At 36.0% G+C, this 26252-nt stretch overlaps 3 protein-coding genes across 3 annotated transcripts; 1 reads left to right on the plus strand and 2 right to left on the minus strand.

The window, feature by feature from the left end:
* Positions 1-169: 169 nt before the first annotated feature.
* Positions 170-5620, plus strand: LOC141597329 (protein WHAT'S THIS FACTOR 9, mitochondrial). The gene is made up of 3 exons (XM_074417745.1): positions 170-254; positions 888-2272; positions 4902-5620. The coding sequence occupies exon 2, from the start codon at positions 937-939 to the stop codon at positions 2071-2073; it is 1137 nt and encodes a 378-aa protein (XP_074273846.1). The 5' UTR covers positions 170-254; positions 888-936; the 3' UTR covers positions 2074-2272; positions 4902-5620.
* On the minus strand, positions 2383-7069 carry LOC141597327 (aldehyde dehydrogenase family 2 member C4-like). The gene is made up of 9 exons (XM_074417744.1): positions 6885-7069; positions 6186-6328; positions 4930-5313; positions 4522-4611; positions 4087-4260; positions 3845-3982; positions 3600-3737; positions 3291-3352; positions 2383-3095 (listed from the first exon to the last, which is right to left on the minus strand). Exons 1-9 carry the CDS (start codon positions 6985-6987, stop codon positions 2822-2824), a joined length of 1506 nt encoding a protein of 501 aa, XP_074273845.1. The 5' UTR covers positions 6988-7069; the 3' UTR covers positions 2383-2821.
* Positions 7070-16334: 9265 nt separating this feature from the next.
* LOC141597330 (aldehyde dehydrogenase family 2 member C4-like) lies at positions 16335-25668 on the minus strand. The gene is made up of 9 exons (XM_074417746.1): positions 25467-25668; positions 23093-23235; positions 21093-21476; positions 20271-20360; positions 19995-20168; positions 19213-19350; positions 18560-18697; positions 17035-17096; positions 16335-16914 (listed from the first exon to the last, which is right to left on the minus strand). The coding sequence occupies exons 1-9, from the start codon at positions 25576-25578 to the stop codon at positions 16641-16643; spliced, it is 1515 nt and encodes a 504-aa protein (XP_074273847.1). The 5' UTR covers positions 25579-25668; the 3' UTR covers positions 16335-16640.
* Positions 25669-26252: the final 584 nt, after the last annotated feature.

The raw sequence follows: 26252 nt of genomic DNA on the forward strand, positions 1-26252 counted from the left end.
CATATGCACTTATGGCCCTGTTTGGTACTCACCAGATGTAAATTAGTAGATTGGTGAGTCAAACATGCTAAAGGCTTGAATATAACAAAAATTCACCAATCTATCTTTACCAAACACCCCTTTAATATTTGACCAGTCACAAACTTACGACGAATATATGGTCACAAACAAGACTTATTGGTTTAAACCATCCCTTCAAATTTCTTTCAAAACTTCACTCATTTCAGTGTACCAAACCGCACCAAGCCACCAAGGTATCCTCCTATCTTCCTCAATCTATGTTTTTCAATCAATTTCATATCATCGCAGTTAATTTGATTATTCATCATGTTTTGAATTATCTTTGTTGTTTTTGTTTTCACTCATGTTTGTTAATTAACTAATTAGTGATTCTGGGTAGTTATTCTTTGATCGCCATTTTATGGATAATTAGTTTTGTAGAATGCAGTGTAGATGTTCGATGAAATGCGTGTTTGAGGATTTACTGCTTTCGTGTCTGAAGTTCTTGTGTTATCTAGTTGGAAATAGTGGCGGAGTCAAAATCTGAAGTCGAGGGGATGAAACATAGATTGGTAATTGTAGGGGTCGAATTAATGAGTCAAAATAGTAATTTGGGGAAAAAATCGAAAATTTCAGCTAAAAATATGATTTATTGCTTAGGGGTAGTAAAAACCTTACTATCCCTTTAACTCAGCTACTGGTTGGAAATGTTGCATGAGAAACGATTTTGGGAACGACATTTGCTGCATAAGGTCTGCAGATGGCTTAATCTAAAACAAATTTGTGTGCGGGTCATGCATTTAGAGTGTTATGGTATTCTGGTCTCGCTCTGGTATGGCCATAAATAGCACCGCAAATTGCTGATAATTATGTGGTTTGCAATGCAGATAAACTAGTGAATAATTAATATTTCCGAGTAGTTATCATTCATCAAGGATGGTTCGGTGGCTGGTCAATAGCGTAAAAGGCTTCTGTAAGAATAAAAAAGGATATAGTTACTTGCAGAAATGTAATTTAGTAAACATAAAGTTAAAATGGGCGAAAGACAAAGTGCTTGATGAAGCTGTGTCTGGTCAAAGAGACCTCAAAGCGGCTTTGATTCTCGTGTCTCTCATATCTTCTGCTCCCGAGACTTCTGTTCCTATATACCGCCTCCGGCTCCACCGGAGACAGCTGGGTATTCCTGATGAACTCAAACTATCTACTTTTATTAGGAGATACCCATCAGTTTTCCAGGAGAATTATTTCCTTGATAGTGCGGGAACGCCTGTGCCTGCCTTCGGTTTAACGGCTGAAGCCTCAATTCTCCGCCAAGAAGAATTGAATGTGCTTCAGCAAAATCAAATGGATTTAGTTGATCGGGTACGAAAGCTACTAATGCTTGTGAGACATACCACTCTTCCTTTACAAACTATAGACCAATTGAAATGGGACCTTGGTTTACCCTATGATTACCAACAAACCCTAATCCCTAACTTCCCTGATTTGTTTTCTACTGTCAAACTTGAGGATGAACGGGTTGGTCTGAAATTATTATCATGGGATAATCGCCTAGCTATTTCTCATTTGCAGAAAAATGTGGGTTTATCGGAAAAGAATCTGGCTTTTCCAATTGGATTCACTAGGGGTTTCGGATTAAGAAGAAAGTGTACAGAGTGGTTAGAAGATTGGCAAAAGCTTCCTTATACTTCGCCTTATTCTGATGCGTCTCATCTGGATCCTCGTACGGATGTTTCTGAGAAACGAATTGTTGGGGTTTTTCATGAGTTACTACACCTGACAATCCACAAGCAAACTGAACGGAAAAACGTGAGTAACCTCCGAAAGCCTCTAGGATTACCCCAGAAGTTTACCAAGGTGTTTGAAAGACATCCTGGTATTTTCTATCTATCTAAGAAAAGTGATACACAAACTGTTGTCTTGAGGGATGCCTTTAATGGGTCGGAGCTCTTGGAGAAGCATCCACTTGTAGATATCCGTAGAAAATATGGTGCATTAATGGATAAAGGATTTTTGGATAGGAGTCGCGGCTTATATCGAAAAGCCGAGGATGTAAAAGAGCTAGGCGTTTGACAACTTTATCAATCTTTATGATTGGCACAACTGTATTTTGAGTTGGTGTTGGCTATATTTATAGTGCGACGACTGAGATCAGATCACGACGATCGACTCAGCAACCAATGCTGATACATGGAGTGGATTTAAAGCGCGCACACTAGTTTGATGTATTTTGCAAGCACTAATTAGCTCACTGGATAGCTGTTTGAACCAGGTATGTAATCTTCAGATTTTTACATCAATGTTGATTGTTCTTGTTTAACTATCTGATTAATGAATACTTTAGTAATATTCTTGTCATTTCGTGTTTCTTAATCGCAATTGTAGGAGAGAACAAAGAATCCAAATACTTAAATTGCTATCACATCAATCTTGTAGAACAAACATATGTATTAAAATCACACCTCACACAATTTTTTCCTCCATTACAAGAAATATAAATATTGAACAACTTTTCTAACGAACTCTATGGAACAAATGTCGTCTTCTACGGTTGCGTGAGCCTCACACGGCGAAACATGGTGGAAGATCACGACATTTATCGCTTAATAAATAACAGTTCCCTACTCTTTAAGTGTGTCAACCATTTTAGTATTTTAACAATAGTGAGCTCCTTTTATCTTGCACATCCGAGCTTTTTATTCACACATTTTGTACGATTACAACCTAGAAAATTTGCCAAGAAGATAGGTATGAAATAATCGCTTGTTGCACCAAGTAATTGACCTCCTATTCTTCACTTTGAGAAATCTGATAGTAGTGCTTACAACCAAGGAGAGTTGTGAAGAGGAGTAACCACAGTTTTGACTTGAGTGTACATGTAAAGGCCATCTAGCCCGAGTTCTCTACCAACTCCGCTCATTTTGTATCCACCAAACGGGGCATCGTAATCAAAACCAAAGTAACAATTGATCCAAATTGTTCCAGCTCGAATTGATCGGGAAACCGTGTTGGCTATGTCTATGTTTTTGGTCACTATCCCAGCTGCTAGCCCATATCTTGTTGCATTTGCCCTTTGTATCGCTTCCTCTACCGTCCTGTAGTTGTTGACACCATCATCAAAGGTAGGTCTCTCCACAATGTCTAAAAGGAAATAATACTATCTTTGGAATTACACAATGTATTCTCTCGTTCAGATCTTCCGCGAATACATTGAGTCATCCAAAAACAGTTGCTGTGTAGTTCAATACACATGATTGAAGCTGCATAGATGTGAAGAAAAGAAAACTTACGCGAATTTCATTAAGGACATGACAGGTCCAAATATTTCATTACTTGCTATTGTCATATTGTCCTGCATAATCATGAATCAAAGTCGGGAAAATAAATCAAAGTTGAGAGAAAAGAGTAGACTCGGCAGAATAAACCCATCCCCTGCCCGAACTTAAATATGTCTTGATTTGATCTGATAATATTTGAATTTAATGTCCTCAAAAACAGCCACAGCCTGACCCGACCAGAACCTGAATGCAAACATACACAAACTGACCTGACCCGGTTCTACAGGTCACACATGAAGCTAGGTAGGTAGTAATGGTTACCTTAACATCGGAGAAAATGGTTGGGGAAATGTAGTAGCCCTTATTACCACAAGGCTCTCCACCAGCTAGTAACTCAGCCCCTTCTTCTTTGCCCGCCCTTATGAAAGACAGTACTTTCTCGAACTGCTGCTTATCAACCTGCATTAGGATTTGTGAACTTTATCGAGTGTTTTATACCTGTATTTGTGAATATGTAGTGCATGCAGGGCCCTCGAAATAAGTGAAATGTATCCGACTATATGTACCTGAGGGCCTTGCTGAACATTAGGATTGAAAGGATCCCCAACAACCCAAGATTTAGCCTTTTCTGCTATTTTTGCTGCAATCTTATCATATATACCTTCTTGAACGAGTACACGAGAACTAGCCACACAAATTTCTCCCTGGAAATAAAAAGTTTGAGGGTAACATATTAATCTCAATCATAAAAATGTCCTACTTAAAAAAGTTAAGTAAATAAAAAAACATTAATATAGTTTTGTCATGCCTTATTATAGAGGCATCCTTGTAGAGCAAGTCCAACTGCTTCATCAACATCGGCATCGTCAAATATGATGAGAGGAGATTTGCCTCCTAGCTCAAGTGACACTGGTTTCAGGTTGCTCTTTGCTGCTGCTTGCATAATAAGGCTCCCTACTTCTGTGGATCCAGTAAAACTAATCTGCATAAATCACCAAATTGGTGCATTAATATTACAAATTCTCGTGTGAAATCGTCTAATTATTAGATTATTATAAGATTATATTATTATTTCTGTTTTTTTTTTAAAGTGGGTTAATGTGCATGTAAGGTGAGGACTGTGGATTAATAGTTGAATTGATGTCTCAAATTAGTATATATCATGAGACCGTCTCTTAATTAAAAGCCGCTTGTGTTAATAAATGCTGAGCCGAGTACGCCTAATTAAAAGTTAGGTGCATACTTTATCGATGTCCATATGGGAAGCTAGTGCAGCTCCAGCAGTTGGTCCAAATCCTGTGACAACGTTAAGCACTCCATCTGGGATACCCGCCTGTTAACCGTAAATACAGAGGGGTTAGAACTTAGAACTCTAAGAGCAACAGAGAAAAATCTAGTGATTAGAGAAAATGTACCAAAAATCTGGGTAAATTTTATCAGATGTTCTTGAACGATAACTAGTTAAGCATTTATAGACAAAATTTTACGGATAATTGGATGAGCGTGATTTGTTATAATCTAGTACTATGATTTTCCGAAATTTTACGCTTTGTTTGCTTCAGCTGTGGTAGCATAGTTATTCAGTTCACTCAGGTAAATTTTGTTTTAACTCTGGAATAATAGGTCAAAATGAAGAGAGTATTAAACATACGAGCTTGGATAGATGAGCATAGTACAAAGCCGAGAGGGGGGTTTGCTCAGCCGGCTTAACAATCATGGTGCATCCCGCAGCCAAAGCTGGAGCCACTTTCATGAAAAACATGGTGGTCGGAAAATTCCACGGGATGATGTGGGCCACCACACCAAAGGGCTCACGGAGCGTGTAAGCCTGCATGGCACGTGACATCTTCAAAGTGTTTCCATGGATTTTATCCGCTGCTCCAGCGAAGTACCGCAAGCAATGGGCTGCATCAGGGATGTCTAGGGCCTTTCCCATTACAAACAATTTTCCGGCATCCATGGTGTCCAATGCTGCTAACTCTTCTATGTGTTCGTCTATCAAATCCGCCAATTTCATCATCACCCTTCCTCTCTCCTGTTAAAAGTTCGAACACATAGACTTGATCAACCATACATCATAGTTAAAGCCTTAAAGTGATCAAATGTGGGCTTGGGCCCGACACTAACACTACATATTTTTTTCGCCCATGGACAAGCGGGCTGGCTCGTTTGGGATGCGATAGCGGGTCAGGTTTTTGCAATTTTTTGAAAATACACTATTCATTTCTGCTTCTTTAATGGGTTGGACGAGCTGGTGTTATGGACGGGATGACTCGTGACCAGCTCTAAATTCGATTTCTTATATTCAACCAATGATTTACATAATAAAATCATGGTAAACATGGAGTATATGTTCGGAATGTTTTTTTTTTTTTTTTTTTTTTTTTTTTTTTTTTTTTTTTGATGACGAGGAGGTTGGATCCTCCCGGATACGAGACCCCACCGCTTGCGCGCATGCACTATGTGAGTTCTTTTCCCGCATGATTATTCCCTCTCCGGACGTCAGGTCCCCAGGAAAGTGTTCATCTAGGGAATCGAACCCAGGACCTCGCAATTCCTCCTTAGGAGGCTTTGAGGTTACCCTGGAATTCCACTAGACTCACACATCTTGGGTTATGTTCGGAATGTTGGGTATTAAGAATTCTGAGAGACTGTTTCTCCAAAGTTTTTATGTATTATTTAATTATCAAAGGTGCCAAACAAATAATTTTGAGTATTATGTTGGAAAAATCAGAGTATAGAGTGGAATAAATCACAAATTATTGTGCTAAACGATTCTATACATGATTATTGGAAAACGGATCCTTCTAATAACTATTTTTCCGCCATATAGGTCATTTTACTCATTTGCGTGTTACAATGATAAAACCGTTCTATAAGAGACTAATTGAGAATAAATAGACTTACATAACCGGACATACGAGGCCAAGGGCCATGGTCAAAGGCTTCGCGAGCAGCTTTGACCGCCAAATCAACATCTTCTGAGTCTCCTTCTGCTATCGTTGCTATTACTTCTCCATTTCTTGGATCAATTGTCTCAAAAGTTTTCCCTACACATTTTTTTTGTTACGAGTATTGCAATTCACAATTAAATCATGCTTAAAGTACGATTCAAAGTAAAGACATGATATTTGTTTGGCGCCACCGAGTAATACTCAATTTTGGTACACTTTTCTTTTGTAACTATGATTTTCAAATTACAAAGTACTCCGTACAGGCCGTGGCCCGATCGAGCTTTTCAGGGAAAAATATATGCACAATTCTACTCCCTCTTCTATTCAGCCTATACTTTCCGTTTCATTATAATAATCCTCACATATATTAGAGAAAGGAGAACTATGGCTGAATATATGATTAGTAATATAGTCAAAGACTCGCTATTTTTTAACTCGTATTTTGTGATATGATTTTGAGGTTAAACTAGGCTATTAGGTTGTATACTCGGGTTTATCTCCTGTGCACCAAGGTAGCGGCCGCGGTTTCTCTTTTCAAAAAAAAAATGGAACCCTTTATAGACTTCCCAATTATAAATAGTGAAGTATCAATATTTGGTACGGAATACAATTTTCGACACAATTTTTATCATGCATGTATCGAGAAACTAACCTGAAATAGCATCAACAAAATCTCCATTGATAAAAAGCTTAGTAAACTTGATTTCTGGAGTTACGAAGTAAGATTCAGAAGTTCCATTAGGCAAATCCCCCATAATTATACAAATTATATGAAGTATTTATTTTCTCGATGGATATTTAATTTGATTAATATTCTTGTTATTCTTCTTCAGCTATGAATATTGATCTTTTTATATAAAAATATAGTTCAATATTTATGCATGTAGTCGTATACAATGTGCAAGCGGTGGGTGCAAAGTGCAAACAAAGACAATTTTGCATACTTGTAAAAAATTAATTTATTGTGTGATGACATTGTTTATGACGTGTTAACAACTACGGATATATATTGGAGAAATTATGTATTTTAGCTGGCCCATTTTAGCTTGAAGGAAATAGGAGGAAGTCTGCAAGGGTGTAGTTTACTAGGGTTAAAATTTAGGTAATTTTGTGGAGTAATTTTGTGGAGTATTCATAGCTTAGTTTATGCCTTTTGACTTTGAAACGGTCATTCTCGGGTGGTGGCTTATACATGGTTTGCAGAATTGCAGGCTATCACGTATATCCGAGGGTTTACTGTTTACCCAATGAACACCGAATGTAACGGCTACGCAATAGGAGGAAGTTGATTTAAGCGAGTCTTGTATAAGATGGTTTATATATATATGGTCAATTTTATTTACGATAATAAGTTACGAGTTTTAGATGAGTAGAATAACACTAAATAGGTTTATCATATATACGTATTATATTATCCTCTCTTGAAATGCTTAATGTATTAGTTAATTTTAGTAGGAAATATTATTAAATATTTTATTTAGCTAAGTTGTGTTTTAGTGATCTCGATTGTATATTACATTTAGACCGAGGTTTGATTTTCAAACCTCAAATAGACTGGTGGTCTGCCTTAACCTTTAATTAGGTAAGAAATATCCTTAAACTTAAATTTTTATGTATTAAAAAAAAATATTTCATCCCGTAATGGTTCTTTTTTCTCTAGTCAAAGAGTAATATTGTTATTTTAACATATTTGATTTTTTAAAAATTTATCCTTTAATGATAATCAATGATATAAATAGGATGAAGAAAGTACGACATTATACAAGGAGACATTATATACTCCTAGTACAACTATAGTCTTAAAGACTTATGTTACCACTTTACGATTAAAGTAAAGAATTATCTTATTTCCCTCTTGGTGGAATATAATACGCATTTTTTGACCTTGTCAAGTTGTCATTAAGCAAAGGCTGGAGAAAGTGATCGTAACATATTTTGGTCAAAGGAAAATAAAATAAAAACACGTTACTTATTTCTCACATTTAGACTAGGTAAAATTTCAATTTGAGCTAATTTATGTGGTTAAATAAATTACTCATCAAATTTTTACATAAAAATAAATTAGATGAAATTTTGGTCGAATAAGTTAGTTTGGTAAACTAAATTACCTAAATTACCTTGTTGAACAAAACCGAATATTACCACTCTGCATAAGAAAAGAATTACTCCCTCTATCTCATTCAATAGTTTACAATTGCTTTGTACACGATTATTAAGGTAAGGAGAAAAAATGTAATTGTCTCTAGACTCCCTACTCATATGGGGTTGGTTTATTACTTTATTTACAAGAAAAGAAAAGTGTAAACTATTAACTAACTAATATACGTTAAGTAGAAAAGTGTAAACTATTGACCGGAACAGAAGGCCTGTCTCATTTATCTGTTGGTAGAATATAATAATTACAAATTCTCATTTGTGACGGTGATATCCGTCACAAGCTTGTGACGGATACCGTTTCCTCTCACAAAATGCCCATTGAGAGGTGAAGAAACCAAAAGAGGGAAAAACTAATCTGTGTATATTTAATACCACATGATAAGTGAATTACAACATCGTATATATACAAAACTGTCTCTAACCTAGATATCAAAACCCTAAACTTATGCTCCAAGACATGTATATACAATATATTTACCATACTAATAAGATTACGTAATAACCATATCATATCAAGAATAATATGAAATATTATTCTTTCACTCCCCCTCAAGTCGGAAGACTTGACGGTTCAATGCCCATCTTTCGTTGTAGTCGATTAAATGACTCCCCTCCGAGAGCCTTTGTAAACAAATCTGCGATTTGTTCTTTGCTTCTGACATGCCTGGCAGCAATAGTCTTATTGATCAAATGTTGTCTAATAAAATGACAGTCAATCTCAATGTGCTTCGTTCGATCATGAAATACGGGATTTTTAGCTATGTGGAGGGCGGCTTGATTATCACAATACACTTGCATAGGAAGCTTGTGATCCACCGATAATGATGCCAAAAACGATTTTAACCATATGAGCTCGCTAGTCAACTTAGCCATAGCTCTATACTCCGCTTCAGCCGTAGAAAGAGCAACTGGTCCTTGTTTCTTAGTCCGCCAAGAAACTGGTGAACGTCCCAAGGTTACGAAATAGCCACTCAAAGATCGTCGTGTTATGGGACAGCCACCATAATCCGAATCTGCATACCCACGTAATTCCAAACTTGACGCACCATCCATCACAATTCCTTTGGCCGGATTTTTCTTTAAATAACGAACAAGCCTAAGGGCTGCTTCCCAATGTTCCTTGCGAGGCTCATGAACAAACTGGGAAAGAATGTGTACTGCATACACGATATCTGGCCGAGTGATGGTCAAATAAACTAGACGACCCACGAGTCTACGATATTTCATTGGGTCTTTCAGGAGATATCCTTGTGCAAGAGCAAGTTGGTGATTTTGTTGCATTGGAATGTCTACTGGTTTGGCTCCCAACATGCCTGCTTCCTCAATGATGCCAAGCGCATACTTTCGTTGGTTGAGAAACAAACCTTTCGTCCCGGCTGCCACTTCAATTCCTAAGAAATATTTCAATTTTCCAAGGTCTTTAATACCAAATTTGGTGTCGAGAAAAGACTTAAACCTTTCGCATGCTGCGTCATTGTTTCCGACCATTATCATATCATCTACATATATCAACACGCCAATGAATATTCCATCTTTGTTATAAGTGAATAATGAGTAGTCTGCAAGTGACTGTATAAAACCATAATGCTTCAAAGATTCTGCAAGTTTGGCAAACCAGTTGCGGGATGCCTGTTTTAATCCGTATATCGATTTTAATAACTTGCAAACTTGTCTTTCTCGACTTACTTGGAATCCGGGCGGTAATTTCATATATACTTCTTCGTGCAAATCACCATGAAGAAAGGCGTTGTTAACGTCCAACTGTGCTATTTTCCATCCTTTTACCACGGCCACAGCAAGCAAACATCGCACACTCGTCATCTTAGCCACCGGTGCATATGTCTCATTGTAGTCAATTCCCTCAACTTGAGTGAACCCTTGGGCGACTAACCTTGCCTTGTATCTTTCGATCGATCCATCCGCTTTGTATTTAACTTTATATACCCATTTACAACCAATGGGTTTCTTTTCTTTTGGCAAGTCAACCACCTTCCAAGTCTTATTCATTTCTAAGGCTTTTATCTCATTTGCCATGGCATCTCTCCATTTAGGATCTTTTACAGCTTGAGAGTAATGAATTGGCTCCTTTACCGCATCAATGGCCGCTATAAAATGCCTGTGAGACAAAGAAAAACAGCTAGTTGTGACGTAATTAATCATAGGATAACGGGTACCTTTTCTCGAGGTTGATGATGGCTCGGGGTGAGCAGTTGATTTGGGGTTTATTATTTGCGTCGATTTGCAGACATAATCGCTCTTCCAATAAGGGTCGAACTTCTGTCGAGCTCCACGCCCTTCTGCTGGAACATTACTGTGGACAGTAGCATCATCTTGAGTTTCTGTCTCGTCTTCTTGCACTGTGACAGTTTCCTGCTCAGTATGCGTGGACTCAATATGTGTGGGCTCACTGTTAATTAATTTTTCTCTTTGGTCGTTGTCTACACCTGCTTGTGTATTTGGTTCATCATTTTGCTCATCAATAAAAGAACCTTCTGATGGTGATGGCAATAACGTATCATTTCCAACACTTTTGTCATATGGAAAGCTATTCTCAAAAAAAATCACATCACAGGAGACAAACGATTTCTTTTCCTGTAAATCATATACTTTCCAACCTTTCTTCCCATGTGGATATCCGAGAAAAATGCACCTCTTTCCTCGTTCACTAAATTTGTCCTTTGGTTTATCTTTGTTGTGAGCATAGCAAAGACAACCAAGAACACGTAAATTATTAAGACGAGGTTTTTCATTAAATAATATTTCATACGGTGTCTTACCCTTTAAAACCCGAGTTGGAGTCCTATTAATTAAGTACGCAGCGGTTAAAATGCATTCACCCCAAAACTCGATTGGTAAGTGTCCTTCAAACCGTAGTGCCCTAGCCTTTTCTAGTAGGTGTCTATGTTTTCTCTCGACTCTCCCATTTTGTTGAGGAGTGCCCACATTACTAGTTCTCCAAACAATTCCAAGATCCTTATAAAAACTTGTTAGTGAACTAGAAAGAAATTCCGACCCATTGTCACTTTGTACAATTTTTACTTCCTTTCCAAATTGAGTCTTAGCCATCTTACAGAAATCTCTCATTAGGTCCCAAGCTTCCCCCTTATCTTTCATTAAGTAGACCCAGACGGCCCGACTACAGTCATCCACTATAGTCAAAAAATAATGAGCGCCGGTTAATGAATTAGTTCGATAGGGACCCCATATGTCACAATGAATTAATTGAAACAAAACATTACTTCTTTTATTATTAATCGAAAAAATTGAACGCGTTTGTTTCGCTCGACAACAAGAATCACAAACATGTTCCGAATTCCAAACTAAATTGTTCCCAATTAAATCAGAAAAGCAAGATAAGGTACTACTTGAAGGATGTCCCAATCTCATGTGCCATAGACGAGTCTCCTTTGTCACTTTCATTCTCCCTGCCGTATGGTCATGATTCGGCGCGAAGAAATAAACCCCGTTCCTTTGCTCACCCCGTCCAATCTGCGTCCTCAAAGATCGGTCCTGTATATCACAATGATCAGAATGAAAAATCACAACATAGTTATTTTCTTTAATAAGTTGTTGAACCGAAATCAAATCGCAGGTTAACGAGGGAACATATAAAACATCTTTCAAAATAAAATTCTTTTGCAGTGTGACTTGGCCATGCTCACAAGCCACGACTTCTCGTCCATCTGGCAAGCCAATTGTCGATTTTTCGCCTTTCCAAACGTTCTCTAATAATTCTCGCTTTCCTGTCATATGGTGCGAGGCACCGCTATCAAGAAGCCAATTAGTTATACCTGACATTTTCTCGCTATTGTCTGAACCAGCCTTTAGCAAAGTACGGAGCCTACTAACTTCATCCGAGGTAAGATCGTTTTGTTTTTCACCAACGGTTTCACTGGAGGAAGCCACTGCATTTACTTGTCCCCTACCTGCAGTGCGGCCTCCACGGTATCCACCACGACCTCCTCTACGGCCTCCTCTGCCTCGGCCACGGCCTCTGTTCGGGTAACCATGCTTCTCCCAACAATCTTCTTCCTCATGCCAATACTTATTGCAGTAAGTACATTGAGGAGGGACCTGCTCTGTTTCTTCCTGCTCCTTTGGCCACGATATCGATGTACCTCGTCCTTTGCCATTGGAATTGTATGTTTTTACCGTCATTGCAGCCTCGTTCTTTTCCGTCTTTTCCTCCTCTATTCTTGTAACTGCTTTGTGCCTCTCTTCTCGTAGTACGAGCGAATAAGCTCGACTCAGAGTAGTAATATTGTCTTCCATCAATAAATTAGTGCGGAGATTTCCATATAGCTTTGTGTTGAGTCCCATAAAAAATTGATGGACTTTCTCTTCTTCCTTTTCTTTCACGAACGCAGCAGCAGCACCACATGTGCATTTTGGGATACGGCTATAATTTGCCAATTCATCCCAAATCGTCTTCAGTTGCGTGTAGTATTCTACGACTGATTGACGTCCTTGCTTACATTCTGTTAAATCGCTCCTTAGTTGATGGACCCTAGGAGCATTGCCAGCGGAAAATCTCTCTGCTAATTCTTCCCATATTTCGGACACAGTAGCCGAAAAAGTAATGCTTGGATGTAATTTTGGATCAATTACATTCCTAAGCCAAGCTTTGATCATTGCGTTGCATTGTCTCCACGCAACGGCTTCTATACTTCCTTCTTCACCTTCTCCGACAATAGGTTGTTTGATTTTGCCCTCGATGAACCCCAATTTATTCTTGGCATCGAGTCCGTTCTTCACCGCATCGGCCCAAATATCATAGTTTTCACCCGTGAAAGACGTTTGGGTGAGACTCAAACTGGGACTGTCCGAAGGGTGTAAGTACAAGGGTGACGACATGGGAATTGTTTGTGGTTTGTCACTCCCATCGCCGCTTTTTATTCCCTTGTCTTTGTTGTTTGTCATTGTGTGTCGAGATGGTGTTTGATTTATGCGTGGTTATGAGGATCGCTCTGGTACCATGAAGAAACCAAAAGAGGGAAAAACTAATCTGTGTATATTTAATACCACATGATAAGTGAATTACAACATCGTATATATACAAAACTGTCTCTAACCTAGATATCAAAACCCTAAACTTATGCTCCAAGACATGTATATACAATATATTTACCATACTAATAAGATTACGTAATAACCATATCATATCAAGAATAATATGAAATATTATTCTTTCAGGCCCGTTGTTGAATTTAACATGGTATCAGAGCCCATGGCTAAAGACCTGGGTTTCATGGGCCAAAGTTTGCAGTCGGACGAGCAAAGTAGCTCAGTTGAATTTGTCCGATCTGAGTTAATACTGGGCCATGTTTGCAGCTGGACGAGCAAAAGTTGCTCAGTTGAATGAATTTGTCCAGTCTGTGTGAAAAGTGGGCCTCACATGTGCGGGGGAGTGTGAAGAAACCCAAAGTTCCCACATGTGAGGGTTGTCCCACATTGATAAAAGAGGAGAAGAATTACCACCTTATAAGGCAAGGGGCTACTCCCTCTATCGCCAATTGGTTTTAGAGTGGAACCCTCTTGGGCCTCTGTTGTGGACTCTTTCTCCTCCGTTTGGGTGCGGCCCAGGCCCGTTGTTGAATTTAACAAGAGGTGAGTGGGAAGCACATGGGGGGTGCCCCACTTTGTCCCCTCTTCCTTTTTGTGAGAGGTCACAAACTTGTGACGGGATTAGCCCGTCACAAGCAAGACTAGCTGTATAATAATATGCATTTTTTGACCTTGTCATTAAGCAAAAGCTGGAGAAAGTGACTCCCTAAGATATACGGCCATTTTAATTTCAACGTATGCCTTAGGTACGTCCTCCATGACAGGACCAACAACAATATAAATATATATACGTCCGAATTATAAGTATAAATTGATGTATTATTAGAGCTAAAAAACATTATTATTAGGTATGATTCTTTTGTTTGTATAAATTAATCAAGTCAATGAGAAGACATTTGTTTAATTTGATCGTTAAATATATCGGTTCTTATCAAGTTGCGTATACAAAGTTCCAAACCGCCTTTTCGATAGGGTAATCTATGAGAAAGAAAGAAAGAAAGAGATGGGATTATGTCATCGTTTTCAAATGTTTCTCTCCGATTGACCGACCAGTTGATGGATAATTGATGTTATGTTTTTAAGTATTATCAAGTTCTCTAATTTTGTTGTAAAGTTTCATAGTCAAAATTAAGTTCATATTCACTTACAATCAGACTATTATACTATGCTAAGAAGACACGTAAATAATACTCCGTAACAATTTAAGTTAAAAGATAGAAATTCTTATTACAAATTAATACTCCCTCCGTACTACACCAAAGGTAACGTAGGGAAAAATGGAGTATTTAAGAAAAGGTGGAAAAAGTAAGGGTAAAGTGGGGAAAAAATAGGTGGGGTATGTAATTGTGAGTATAATTGTGGGTTGGAAGGTGGGGTATGTAATGACATTTTGTGTAAATATCAAATGGGTATAAGGATAACTTGGTAATATTGTTGGCCAAATAAGGGATGTTACCTTTGGTGTGGTACGTCCGTTTATAGTAAGTGTTACCTTTGGTGTGGTACGGAGGGAATAGTAAATATGTTTTCTGTAGATATTGGGTAAAATTATCGAGATACGGAACGAGAGTCTATCACCTCGGAAGGGAGTAGACAATGAGAGTCGAGAGACCCTAAGGAAAAAGACCTCGTGAAATTACGGGCCTCGTCGAAGTGATGATTCGACATCCTGGTTTGAGGGTCAGCTCACCCAAGTGAGAAAGCCTCGTACTCTCAGGGTTCGCGCCGAAATGCTTATTCGTCGTCTTGGAGACTAACTTGTCCATCACTAGAGGTTCCAAAGTGGTCGAAGACAAGCTGAAGCAGTGTTGGAGTGATCATCATCCAGAAATAAAGAGCCGGTGAATTGTCTTCTCAGGAAACGAAGACATTGACTTTCCAGACCCGTCATTGCCAAGAGACAAACGTGGAAGACGTGATGTTCGGGAAACTCTATGTCAAGGAGATCCGAGTTCTTTTTGAAGGGACGGGCTACGTACCATACCCAACATTGGCGTTGAGTAAAGATCAACAACCTTCGCCCAATAAGGAAGTTGAAGCCATGGTCAAGCTAAGTCTACCCCCAAGATGACCGTGACCACCTCCACTCAACGAGGGAGTCTCGCTGGAGCGGAACTGAAGATTCGAGTGTTGCTGAGGGCAGCAACAAATCAAGTGGGGAGAATGTAAGAACCTTCAAGCGCGCGTGGAGCACTTACTTCGGCCCCGAACATTTTCTTTACGTACTTGTACTTTCATTTATGTTTTTATTTTCCATTAGTGCTCCAAGACTATTTCCTGCGTGTCGAATCTTGGAGTTTGGTTTTTAGTTTACGATATGTTTTTAGGCGTTCAGAAAACATATCGCTATTTTACACTTTCAATGTTTCCTGCTACAGGACTTCTACTATCAAATAAGCCTCTTTAGGAGGGGCTAGTCAATGAAAACCGCTTCCTACCTTGAAGCTTGATATTGCTCGTCTCTTGCTTTCAATAATTGTATTGTTTGCTTTTATTGCATTCTTGTGTCAGCCATTGATAATAAATCGTGACTAGGATTTCCAACACACACCCCGAGTCCCGAGAAGCGTGCTAATGGTGATCTCTAATTAGTACGAGATCATTGTTGCTTGCATTCTTACCCTAGAGTTGGGAAAGGGTACGCACCACAATCGACAAAAGTAACGGACCGTGACAAACCGCATACCTCCTTATACATGTTGCGTATGACTTTAATAGCATGTCAAAGAACGAACCAAATCAACCAAAAGTTGAAACTGACGAGTTGGAGTTTCACAAATGATTTTATACGCAAGTCATAACCACTTCAAATTTCCACTCATATAATTTGTATGGTGTGTAGAAAAAAAAAACAAAGAAACATATTTTGAGACATTGCTACTTATGCAACTCATAAGCATTGCTCGTGACAAATCAAATCTATTAATTTTTCTGTTTATTCTTACATTTTCAATGCAGGCGTTCAATAATCATATACTCCACAACACATTTCGTGAAAATACGCCATATCGTCCTATAAGATGAGTGGTCATAACATCACATCGGAATATACCCTGTCACTCAAAATACATCCACCTTTGAAAAATAGAATTATTAAAAATTATACTCACTTTTTGAGTTGCAGAGTACCTTTCATTGTTGGCGTTATCGTTCCCGTAAAATACAGGGTATAATTAAATTAATAAATTTACAACCAAGGGGAATTGTAAAGAGGGGTAACAACAGACTTGGTTTGGGTATACTTATAAAGAGACTCCATCCCAAGATCTCTACCAAAACCACTCATTTTGTAACCACCATAAGGACAATCTGTATCAAATGCAAAGTAACAATTGATCCAAATAACACCTGCCCTTATTGATCTTGATACTGTATTTGCTATGTCTATGTTTTTGGTCACTATCCCTGCTGCTAACCCATATTTTGTGGCGTTTGCTCTTTCTATTCCCTCCTCAATTGTCCTGCACATAATATTATCGGATTATTTGTATATCAGTACGTTTTGTTTGCGACAGATATATAACCAATTGTATATACACATACAATTATCTCGTAAAATGCGAGCATTTGTATCGACTTACTTAAATTTCATCAATGACATGACCGGGCCGAATATTTCCTCTGTAGCGATCACCATGTTGTCCTGAAATTAAGATCCATAATAATCCGACATTAAAAGCCAACATTTTGTAGCATAAGAATATGGTATTCAAGATTTAAATACATAAGTTTGTAGGTGAATATTTACACTCAACCATCAAGTCAAGAAGGATCAGATAACCAATTTTTCATTGAAATGTATATCAATTTAAAAAGGGAAGTGCTAGGGCGACACCAGGTGTTACCGAGTTTCGGTAACACCATAATAAAATAATAGAAAAAAATTAAAAATTAAATTGTAATTTTCATTTTTGCGCCAATATCGTAGGGATATAACCGTAATTCACAATCATTATATTAACAAAATAAAATATAAAAGATACTTCATACTAATGAAAACTAAACTATATCTTATACGGAGTATTATACAACATACTTCCTCCATTCAACTCCACTCTACCAATATCATTTTTGTACACTATTCACAAGAGTGTATTCAATTTCAATTTTCTCTCGATACGTAAGTCAAAATATATTCATGTGGGATCTTGTTTGATTCGTCTTTACGAGTACATTAAAAATATTTAACTTTTATAATTTTTATAAATACGTAACTAACGATATTTAGCGCGTAAAACATGCGTTGACAAACGTGAAAAAAGAAAGTGGTAGAGTGGAGTTGAATGGAGGAAGTACATATCATAACAAACACATCTTTATCTTCATCATCAAATTATACGTTTACCGATTAACAAAAAACAAAGAATTTTATCCCCAAACGTAAAACGACAATACCTTATGGAAATTTTCCACTAGATTTATAATTGTTAAAGTATGTTCAATTGCACAAACGAAAGATGAAATATAAATTGTTCATTAATTGTGTTTAATTCACAAAAGGAAGAACAAATTAACATTTAGTGGGAAACAAAATGACAAATCGACAATTCAAGTAAACAGGGTTGTCCTTGGCATTCATATGGTCCATATGGAAGAACAAATTACAAATTTGCAACACCCGTCGATCTGGTTTTACTTTGGTTTATAAGATTGTTCCACCAATATCATACAGAATCTTTCAATTTTTTTTTAATTTATTATTTATTATCATTATTGTTAAATTAGTTAATTAATGTTAAGTTACTAAACCACCCTTTAGCATTAATTAGTTTAAAATTTGAATTTAGATAGAGGGAAACTAAAATGCATAGGTAAATTACAATAATATCCTGGGTGTCGCTCAATTTGAGTAACACCCGGTGTCGCCATCTCATTTTCCATTTAAAAATATAGTGGAAACAAGATTCCGCCAGCATAATTAAGGTTCTCCACTATCTAGTCGTCATTTCTAAGAAAAAGTCAATATGACTCGTATCGACAACTCTTAAAACTCCCGAATACGATAGCTTTCATGCGAACATGTCCAAATTTGCATGGTTTTATTTCTCTGTTATTTTCGCCTTAATATTTTTTTAAAAGAAATCAAGAGAATATACAAAGGCGTACCTTAACATCGGTAAATATAGTGGGCTGGATGAAATAACCCTTGTCACCATGTCTTTTACCGCCACATAACAAATTAGCACCTTCTTGCTTACCCTGACTTATGTATGATAATATTTTCTCGAATTGTTTCTTGTCAACCTGCGGGAAAAAAAAAAAAAAAAATTGTTTAAGATACTTTTTTCCGTCCATTCCAAATTGTCTACGCGGTCATTGCACAAAAAAGTCTAAATACAATTTGCAATATTATGTACTCCCTCTGTCCCAGTTAATTGTTATCATTTGCCTTTTACACGTATGATAGTGTGTGCAGTAAGAACTCCAAACAAGTTACCTTGTAATCTAAATTGCTCCAATTTTGACTAAATTAGATGAGATGAAATTGATTCTTGACAACGATTAACGTTGAATGTGTAAATTGTGATTGTGATCGAGATTTCATAAAGTCTCAATTGTATAATTGAGGCAATAAATAAAAATTGATTGACATCGACATGAAACCGATTTACATAATTCAATATATTAGTGATTCTTTACTATACTACGTGATAGTTTGCTGGTCATTTATCATTTCCAATTTGACATCATAATAGTCAGGTATACACAATTTAACTTTTGACGTTATCTTTTTCCGAGATTTTGGAGGCGATATTTACCTGTGGTCCTTGATGAGAATTGGGATCAAAGGGGTCACCGACGACCCAATTTTCGGCCTTTATTTTCAACTTTTCTAAAAGTTTGTCGTAAATCCCTTCTTGAACGAAAACTCGAGACCCTGCCACACAAATCTCTCCCTGTAATTAAGCAACAAATAAATTGATTAGAACAATTACGGTTCTTTATAATAATCGGTCCAAAATTAAATCGAACATGCCAAAAAAAAAAAAACAGTCCCGAAATACCAAACGAAATGAACCCGAGATTGAATCGATTGTACACAGGGCTTGGTTAGTTAAGGGCGTACCTAAAATAACTAATTATCGTGTGCAACAGCCTTATAATATTGTATCGCGTAAAATTATCATGATATTAATCGATTTTCTTATCGACCTTATTTTTTTCTTGTTAGTACGTAACTAGTTTAAATCCCACGCACTCAATGCGCGGTATTTATAAAAATTTCATTTTTAGAAAAAAAAATTGAACTATAAAACTAATCAAAAATATTGTGTAATGTCATGAAATTTATATATTTTTAAACAGAATTAATAAAATTATTTATAATTTTTTTTATTAGTATATCTTTTAATTACGATTTAGCATACAACGAGTGAATTTTTTAACAAAAAAAATCTTAGAAAAAAAATTTAAATAAGGGATTTTATATCAAAATAGAAAAGTAAATAAGATATTTTTTCAAAATAGAACGGGAAACTTGAATTTTTCCTATTCTTTTAGTATATAGGGGATTCGCAGAAGGAAAAATGAGATTTCTCGCCTTGTTGAAGACGATTCCGGTGAAGGCAAGTTCAGCAGCAAGATCAACATCAGCATCGTCGAAAATAATAACAGGGGATTTTCCACCAAGTTCAAGGGAAATCTGCTTCAAGTTACTATCGGCTGCTGCTTTCATTACTGATCGTCCTACTTCTGTCGACCCCGTAAAACTAACCTGCAAATAATCACGGAAATCAAGCTTAATATCGCAAGACGGTTTTACGCTAAGATATTGTGAAAACATCCAATAAGAAAAAATAATTGTTCGTTCACTCACCTTGTCTATGTCCATATGAGAAGCTATGGCAGCACCGGCAGTTGGTCCGAACCCGGTGACGACATTTATCACTCCATCTGGAATACCGGCCTGAACCAAGAGTGACCGTTAATAAATCAAATATATATTTTCACTTACAATTTGATATACGACATTTTTTAGTCCAAAAAAAATGTAACCTATCGAGATGAAATTTAAATATAATTATAAGATGATATAAGCTATTTACGGTCTAATTATTATTTTATTTTATTTTTTTGCCTCGGGCTCAGTCGATTGATTGCGTTTATGAGGCAAAACTAAAATGAGCATAAGCTTTTAACCGCGATAGTAACAAAACTAGTGTAGATCCCGTGCAAATGCGTGGTAAATATAGGCATTTTAATTTTTACTGTATTACTTATAGATTTTAGATTTATATCTCATAAATTTTTATAAAAAATAAATAATCTTAAAATTAATCAAGAGAATTAAATAATTCTATGAAGTGTGTGTCTTATGAAAATATTTTAACTACTTCAAAGTATTTTAATAAATTCTTTTTTCGTCACGAAGTTAATAATAAGAGATACAGTTTATATGTATAGATTATAGTTTTATACCAATTTTGTTTTGTTTTTGTTAAAGTTATATTTTTAAGTTTAATGATGAAAAAATTATTTTAAATGAAAAATTAGTTTAATAAGTAAAAATCTAATTTATTTCCATATATAAAATTGGACACTCTAGAGAAAAACTTTAGAGAAGTTTTATTCTCTTAGTATATAGGAGAGGATTTCAAAATAATGTTTAACAAAACAATAAAAACGTGATGTAACGTACCAACTTAGACAAGTGAGCATAATACAAAGCCGACAACGGTGTCTGTTCGGCCGGCTTAACCACCATGGTACATCCGGCGGCCAACGCCGGGGCCACCTTCATGAAAAACATCATGCTCGGAAAATTCCAGGGGATGATGTGGCCCACAACACCCATAGGCTCACGTAGGGTGTACCCATGCAAGTCACGTGACATTTTTAATGTTTCACCATGGATTTTATCCGCTGCTCCTGCGTAGTACCGTAAGTTATTTGCACCCGACGGAATTTCAGCCATCTTATTCCAAGTGTACAGTTTTCCGGCGTCGAATGAATCTAACGTTGATAATTCGTCCACGTGTTCGTCGACCAAATCAGCAAACTTCATCATTATTCTTCCCCTTGCCTGAATTTTTCACGAGTTTTGAAAGCATGAGTTTTAATCAGTTTATCTAGGGTAAAAGAAATACATTTTGGCTAGGACGGTTTTAAATTTAATTTATTCAATATTGCTTGTTTGAAATCGTTTTACAAAATAATAATAATAATAATAATAATAATAATAATAATAATAATAATAATTATTATTATTATTATTATTATTATTATTATTATTATTATTATTATTATTTTGCCTAAATAATAGGAATAAATATAATATTTGGACCTCAAACATAACCTTAAGGTTTTGGTTGGGATAAGGTTTTGGTTGAGATATTTTCATTTATCATAGGAACAAATATAATAGTTGGACCTCAACCATAACCTTAAGGTTTTGGTTGAGATGGTTCATCTATCATAGTATTAAAGTCAACGTGACTAAAGGAGGTCACAGGTTCGAATCCTCACAATCTCAATAACTCACGAAGTGAAAATTCAGCACATGGTATAATCTTTGGAGCCAGTTGCCCCTATGTTTAAACTCAGGTGATTTTACATAAGATGATATATGGAGCGATGAGTTGCCTCTAATTAAGTTTTACATTATTTGATGAGACGTATAACAGTCCAAAATATTGATGCCTAATTTATCTCATGCTTCTACTTCTAGATACTAAACCATGATCTTTCCTACTAGATGGTGGAGGATGATATAGACGAATGTGACAATCAATAAGACTATAACATGGACAAATCTAAACATACTTCGTATAAGGTAAAAAGTGCTAAAAGACATGCAAATGATGCAATCAATAATATAAACATATACAAAAATATAACACTATCACATGGTACATCCACTAAAAAAGTAGACTAAGTAAATGGATCAAGCGGATTGGGGTCAGAGTCGAGTCGAATACAGGTTGGGTCAGTTTGAATCGGATCACTTTCGAGTTTTGAAGAGTTCGGGTCGGGTCGAGCGACTCATTTCGGGTTCGGGTCAACTATTATCAAGTTATTTATGGATAATAATCAATTTGCAACAATAAACATTTCGGTTCAGGTCAAACTCGGGTTTTAAGTTCGGGTGTAGATCCGGTCGATTTTCCTAGTTCTATTAAAAGTCATCATTTTATGCTAAAAAGTGACTATTTTAAGTTAAAAAGTGAACTGTGGTTATTTTTTAACAAAATAATGGTTATTTTTAATTATAAAGTAATTACTTTTTATATATCACAGTATACGACAGTCACACACAATAACCACTACGGACTTAAATATATACTCCCTCCATTCAACTCCACTTTACATATATTCCATTTCCGTCCATTCAACTTCACTTTACAGGTTTCCTTATTTGGCTAAAAAAATGACAATTTTATCCTTATTGAAAATCTTTATTTACAAAAAATGCCACCCATACCCCACACTAACCCACCATAAAACTCCACCTTTATGTTTTTTTAATATTTTTAACCTATTCTTTTTCTTTTCCTATGTACTTTTAATATTTTTTTTAATCCGCTCCTTAATATCCGTGTAAAAACCAAAGTTGCAAAGTGGAGTTGAATGGAGGGAGTAATGCATAATTGACTAGAAATAATCAACATAGAAGTACAAGAGTAAAGGAATAGGACTTACAAAACCAGACAAACGAGGCCAAGGGCCATGGTCAAATGCTTCACGAGCAGCCTTGACAGCTAAATCAATGTCCTCTTTATCTCCTTCTTCTACTTTTGCTATTACTTCTCCATTTCTTGGGTCTATTGTCTCAAATGTCCTTCCTGCAACACGTTATTTGTACGACCTTACTTGAATAGGATTTGTCTGTAATCGTGGACAATACTACTTTTATGTCGAATACCTTACTTAAACAAGATTTGTCTACAGACTCATATATACTCCGTATGAATTAAACGAAGAGTGTTTTGAAATCGAGTTACATGATTATAGACTTTATAGTGTTATTGTGTTAAGCTTAACATTGAACTTATCATTATATAACTCCCTAATTTTATTCCATTAATCCAACTTTGAAATTCATAATCATGGTTGATTGACATTTACATACACAATATTAAATTTAAAAATGCTTCTTTTTTTATTTGAGTTTTGCCTAAAATTACTCATTCGGGATTAATCTCGTTCAAAATACTAAAGACGAGTTAGTGGAAAACCCCCTCCTAAATCAAGACGCTATTGGATGTTACTCAGCTTGAACTCCTTGAGGGTATGTTTGGATTGAGAGAATTGGGGGGAAAGGGAGGGGAGGGAAAGGGAGGGAGTCAATTTCCTTTGTTTGGTTACAATATATGGAAGGAGGGAAATGGAAGGGGAGGGGAATGGGAGGATTTAATTTCTCTCTTTTAGACTAAACTAAAATCTTTCCATCATTGGCAAGATTTGGAAGGAAAACTTTTTTTGACTCTCATTTCATCAATATCCTCCATCCATTCTACCATCTCCCTCTTCCTCCCTTCCATCTCCCTTTCATCATATTTGCTATCCAAACAACCATAATTCATTTTCCCTCCCCTCCCCTCCCCTACCTTTCCCTCCCCTCACTCCCCCTCCCCTTCCTTTCCCTCCTAAAATGGTAACCAAACACACCCTGAGAGTTAAACTGTTTTTTGGTATAACGAAACGCGCGTTTACTCACATTATAATAACGAAAATACGGGATTCAAACCTAAGGGGCTAAGACCTATTATCTGTAATACGGTATGAGAGTTGAACGTATTAAAATTGTACTGTAAGTTGTATTACAAGTCAATGCCTACTCCAGTAATTGAGGCTTATTTAAATGACAATAGTGGACTTATGCCGTAGTATCCAAGTTGGACGTAGATCTAAAGGACCAAAATATTAATATTATTAGTCACCGTTTTTATTCGTTCCAGTTGCTAAAAAGTTGGGAATTTATTAACCAATCAACATCTTAGTCCCTACTAAAGCAATAGTTAACAAAAAAAAAAAAACAACTAGGAATTAATATTGACTTTAAAATATCTCAATGTCTTCCAGTCTTCCACTCCCAATTTGGTGGAAAAAATACAAACATATTTCTTCACTCGACGGCACTATTCCGTCACAAGCTTATGACCTCTTACAAAAAGTAAGTGAGAGGGCAAATGAGAGGGGGCTCTGAAAGATCACAAGCTTGTGACCGTCTTCAATGAGACTTGTTGTTCTTCACTTAACATTTTTTTTTGATATATATTTTACTTTGATTATTTGTTAAACTTTGATTAGTACTTTAACGGTTGCAATTTTGAATAGAAAAACATAAGAAATGTGATTCAAAGACTTGACCTTTAAAAATTTAGGATACTAATTGTCAAGGGATTGATAAGTATTTGAACACGATAATAGAAAAGTACTCTGTAGTTGGTTTAAATGAAACTGGAAATTTTTGTACCATTTTTTAAATATATGAAGAGGAAAAATTAATGAAATTTAATATCAACTAACCATACAAGATTACAAACATGAAGATACAAAATATATTAATTGATGATACTGGTATTTGTATACAAGTATACAACCTTTAAAAAGGATTAAATTATCGATTTAAATGATTAAATTATCGAGTGATGGAACTCATAATCTGAATTAAAATCAATCAATAAAGAAAAAAAATGTCTTATAACTCCATTATGGAAGAGAAAAAAAAAACTTTATTCTTTCCTCATTATACAAGCCACCATTCATATATTAAAGTACCTATTTATATCATCTTTATCTTTATTATGATTCTTAGTTTCACGTGCTTTATTGCATCAAATAAATCAAGTTCTTCTCTATCAACTTCCTCAATTTTGAAAGAGAAAAGAAACATACAATACCAAAATCAAAAAAGAAAAATTGTCAAGTTTCCCCAGTAATTAGCACTACAAAAATAATAAGAAAATTTCATGAGGTAATATTTTCGTATATAAAAGACGGTCTTATATAAGAGTTTGTATTTAAAGTAAAGGAAAAAAAAAAAAAAAAAAAAGGAACTCGAATAACATACCGGAGAGAGCGTCGACAAATTCGCCATTGATAAAGAGCTTTGTAAACTTGACTTGTGGTGTTTTAATGGAAGAAGGAGTATTAGCTAAGTTTCCATTAGTTGAATTCGCCATTTTTTTACGTGTTTTTCTTTTATTTACTCTGTTTTTTTTTTTTTATGCACTCACTATTGTGTTATGTGTATAAGTGTTTGTGCAATGTATTTTTTGCACCCTTTTATTAAGCAATAAAGTCTACTATTTTGTTTGGTTAATACGTTAACATCATCCTTCCCTTGCTCCCCTAATAACGTGACCGGCTTTTCAACCGCGCAATGCCAAATATATCCATTATTGAAAGACATTGGGGCTAAACAAATTGGGAAAATATCCGTGACTAGTTTGTTCATGGCCCGCCCGAACCGGTTCTGAACATATTGAAAATTCTCTCTCAAAAGATTCCGTAGATTTAATAAGTCTGGCTTAAAACTAAACTTTTGATATTTTCTACTACAGTGTTAATAAAGTCAAAGTTTTTGGCATTTTCTAGACAACTTGATTGGCATGTGATTTGTTTTGAATTTAACTCACGACTAGTGTCGGTCTTAAATAAGAAGTTGTGCAGTAGATTTGTGTTTCGCAACTTTTTCTAACCGTTGTTTCATATTCATATGATTAGATGAATACATACACTGAATTCTTGAAGGTGTGTCTATTTAAAACACGTTAATAATTTAAATATGGTTTGTTACGAAATATAATCCCATGAAAAATTATAAAAGGAAAATTTAACATTTCAATTTCTCATG

This window comes from Silene latifolia, chromosome 8 (genome assembly GCF_048544455.1).
Source record: "Silene latifolia isolate original U9 population chromosome 8, ASM4854445v1, whole genome shotgun sequence".
Lineage (NCBI taxonomy): Eukaryota > Viridiplantae > Streptophyta > Magnoliopsida > Caryophyllales > Caryophyllaceae > Silene > Silene latifolia.

What these genes read in the sequence shown, in the direction of transcription:
- LOC141597329 (XM_074417745.1), top strand. Translation starts at nt 937, where the DNA reads ATGGTTCGGTGGCTGGTCAATAGCGTAAAAGGCTTCTGTAAGAATAAA.
- LOC141597327 (XM_074417744.1), bottom strand. Translation starts at nt 6,987, where the DNA reads ATGGGGGATTTGCCTAATGGAACTTCTGAATCTTACTTCGTAACTCCA. An exon ending in ATGCTCATCTATCCAAGCTC is followed by an intron (nt 4,612 to 4,929) that starts GTATGTTTAATA and finishes TACGGTTAACAG; the next exon opens with GCGGGTATCCCAGATGGAGT. An exon ending in CCCATATGGACATCGATAAA is followed by an intron (nt 4,261 to 4,521) that starts GTATGCACCTAA and finishes TGATTTATGCAG; the next exon opens with ATTAGTTTTACTGGATCCAC.
- LOC141597330 (XM_074417746.1), bottom strand. Translation starts at nt 25,578, where the DNA reads ATGGCGAATTCAACTAATGGAAACTTAGCTAATACTCCTTCTTCCATT. An exon ending in ATTCTCATCAAGGACCACAG is followed by an intron (nt 18,698 to 19,212) that starts GTAAATATCGCC and finishes TTTTTCCCGCAG; the next exon opens with GTTGACAAGAAACAATTCGA. An exon ending in CTATATTTACCGATGTTAAG is followed by an intron (nt 17,097 to 18,559) that starts GTACGCCTTTGT and finishes TCTTAATTTCAG; the next exon opens with GACAACATGGTGATCGCTAC.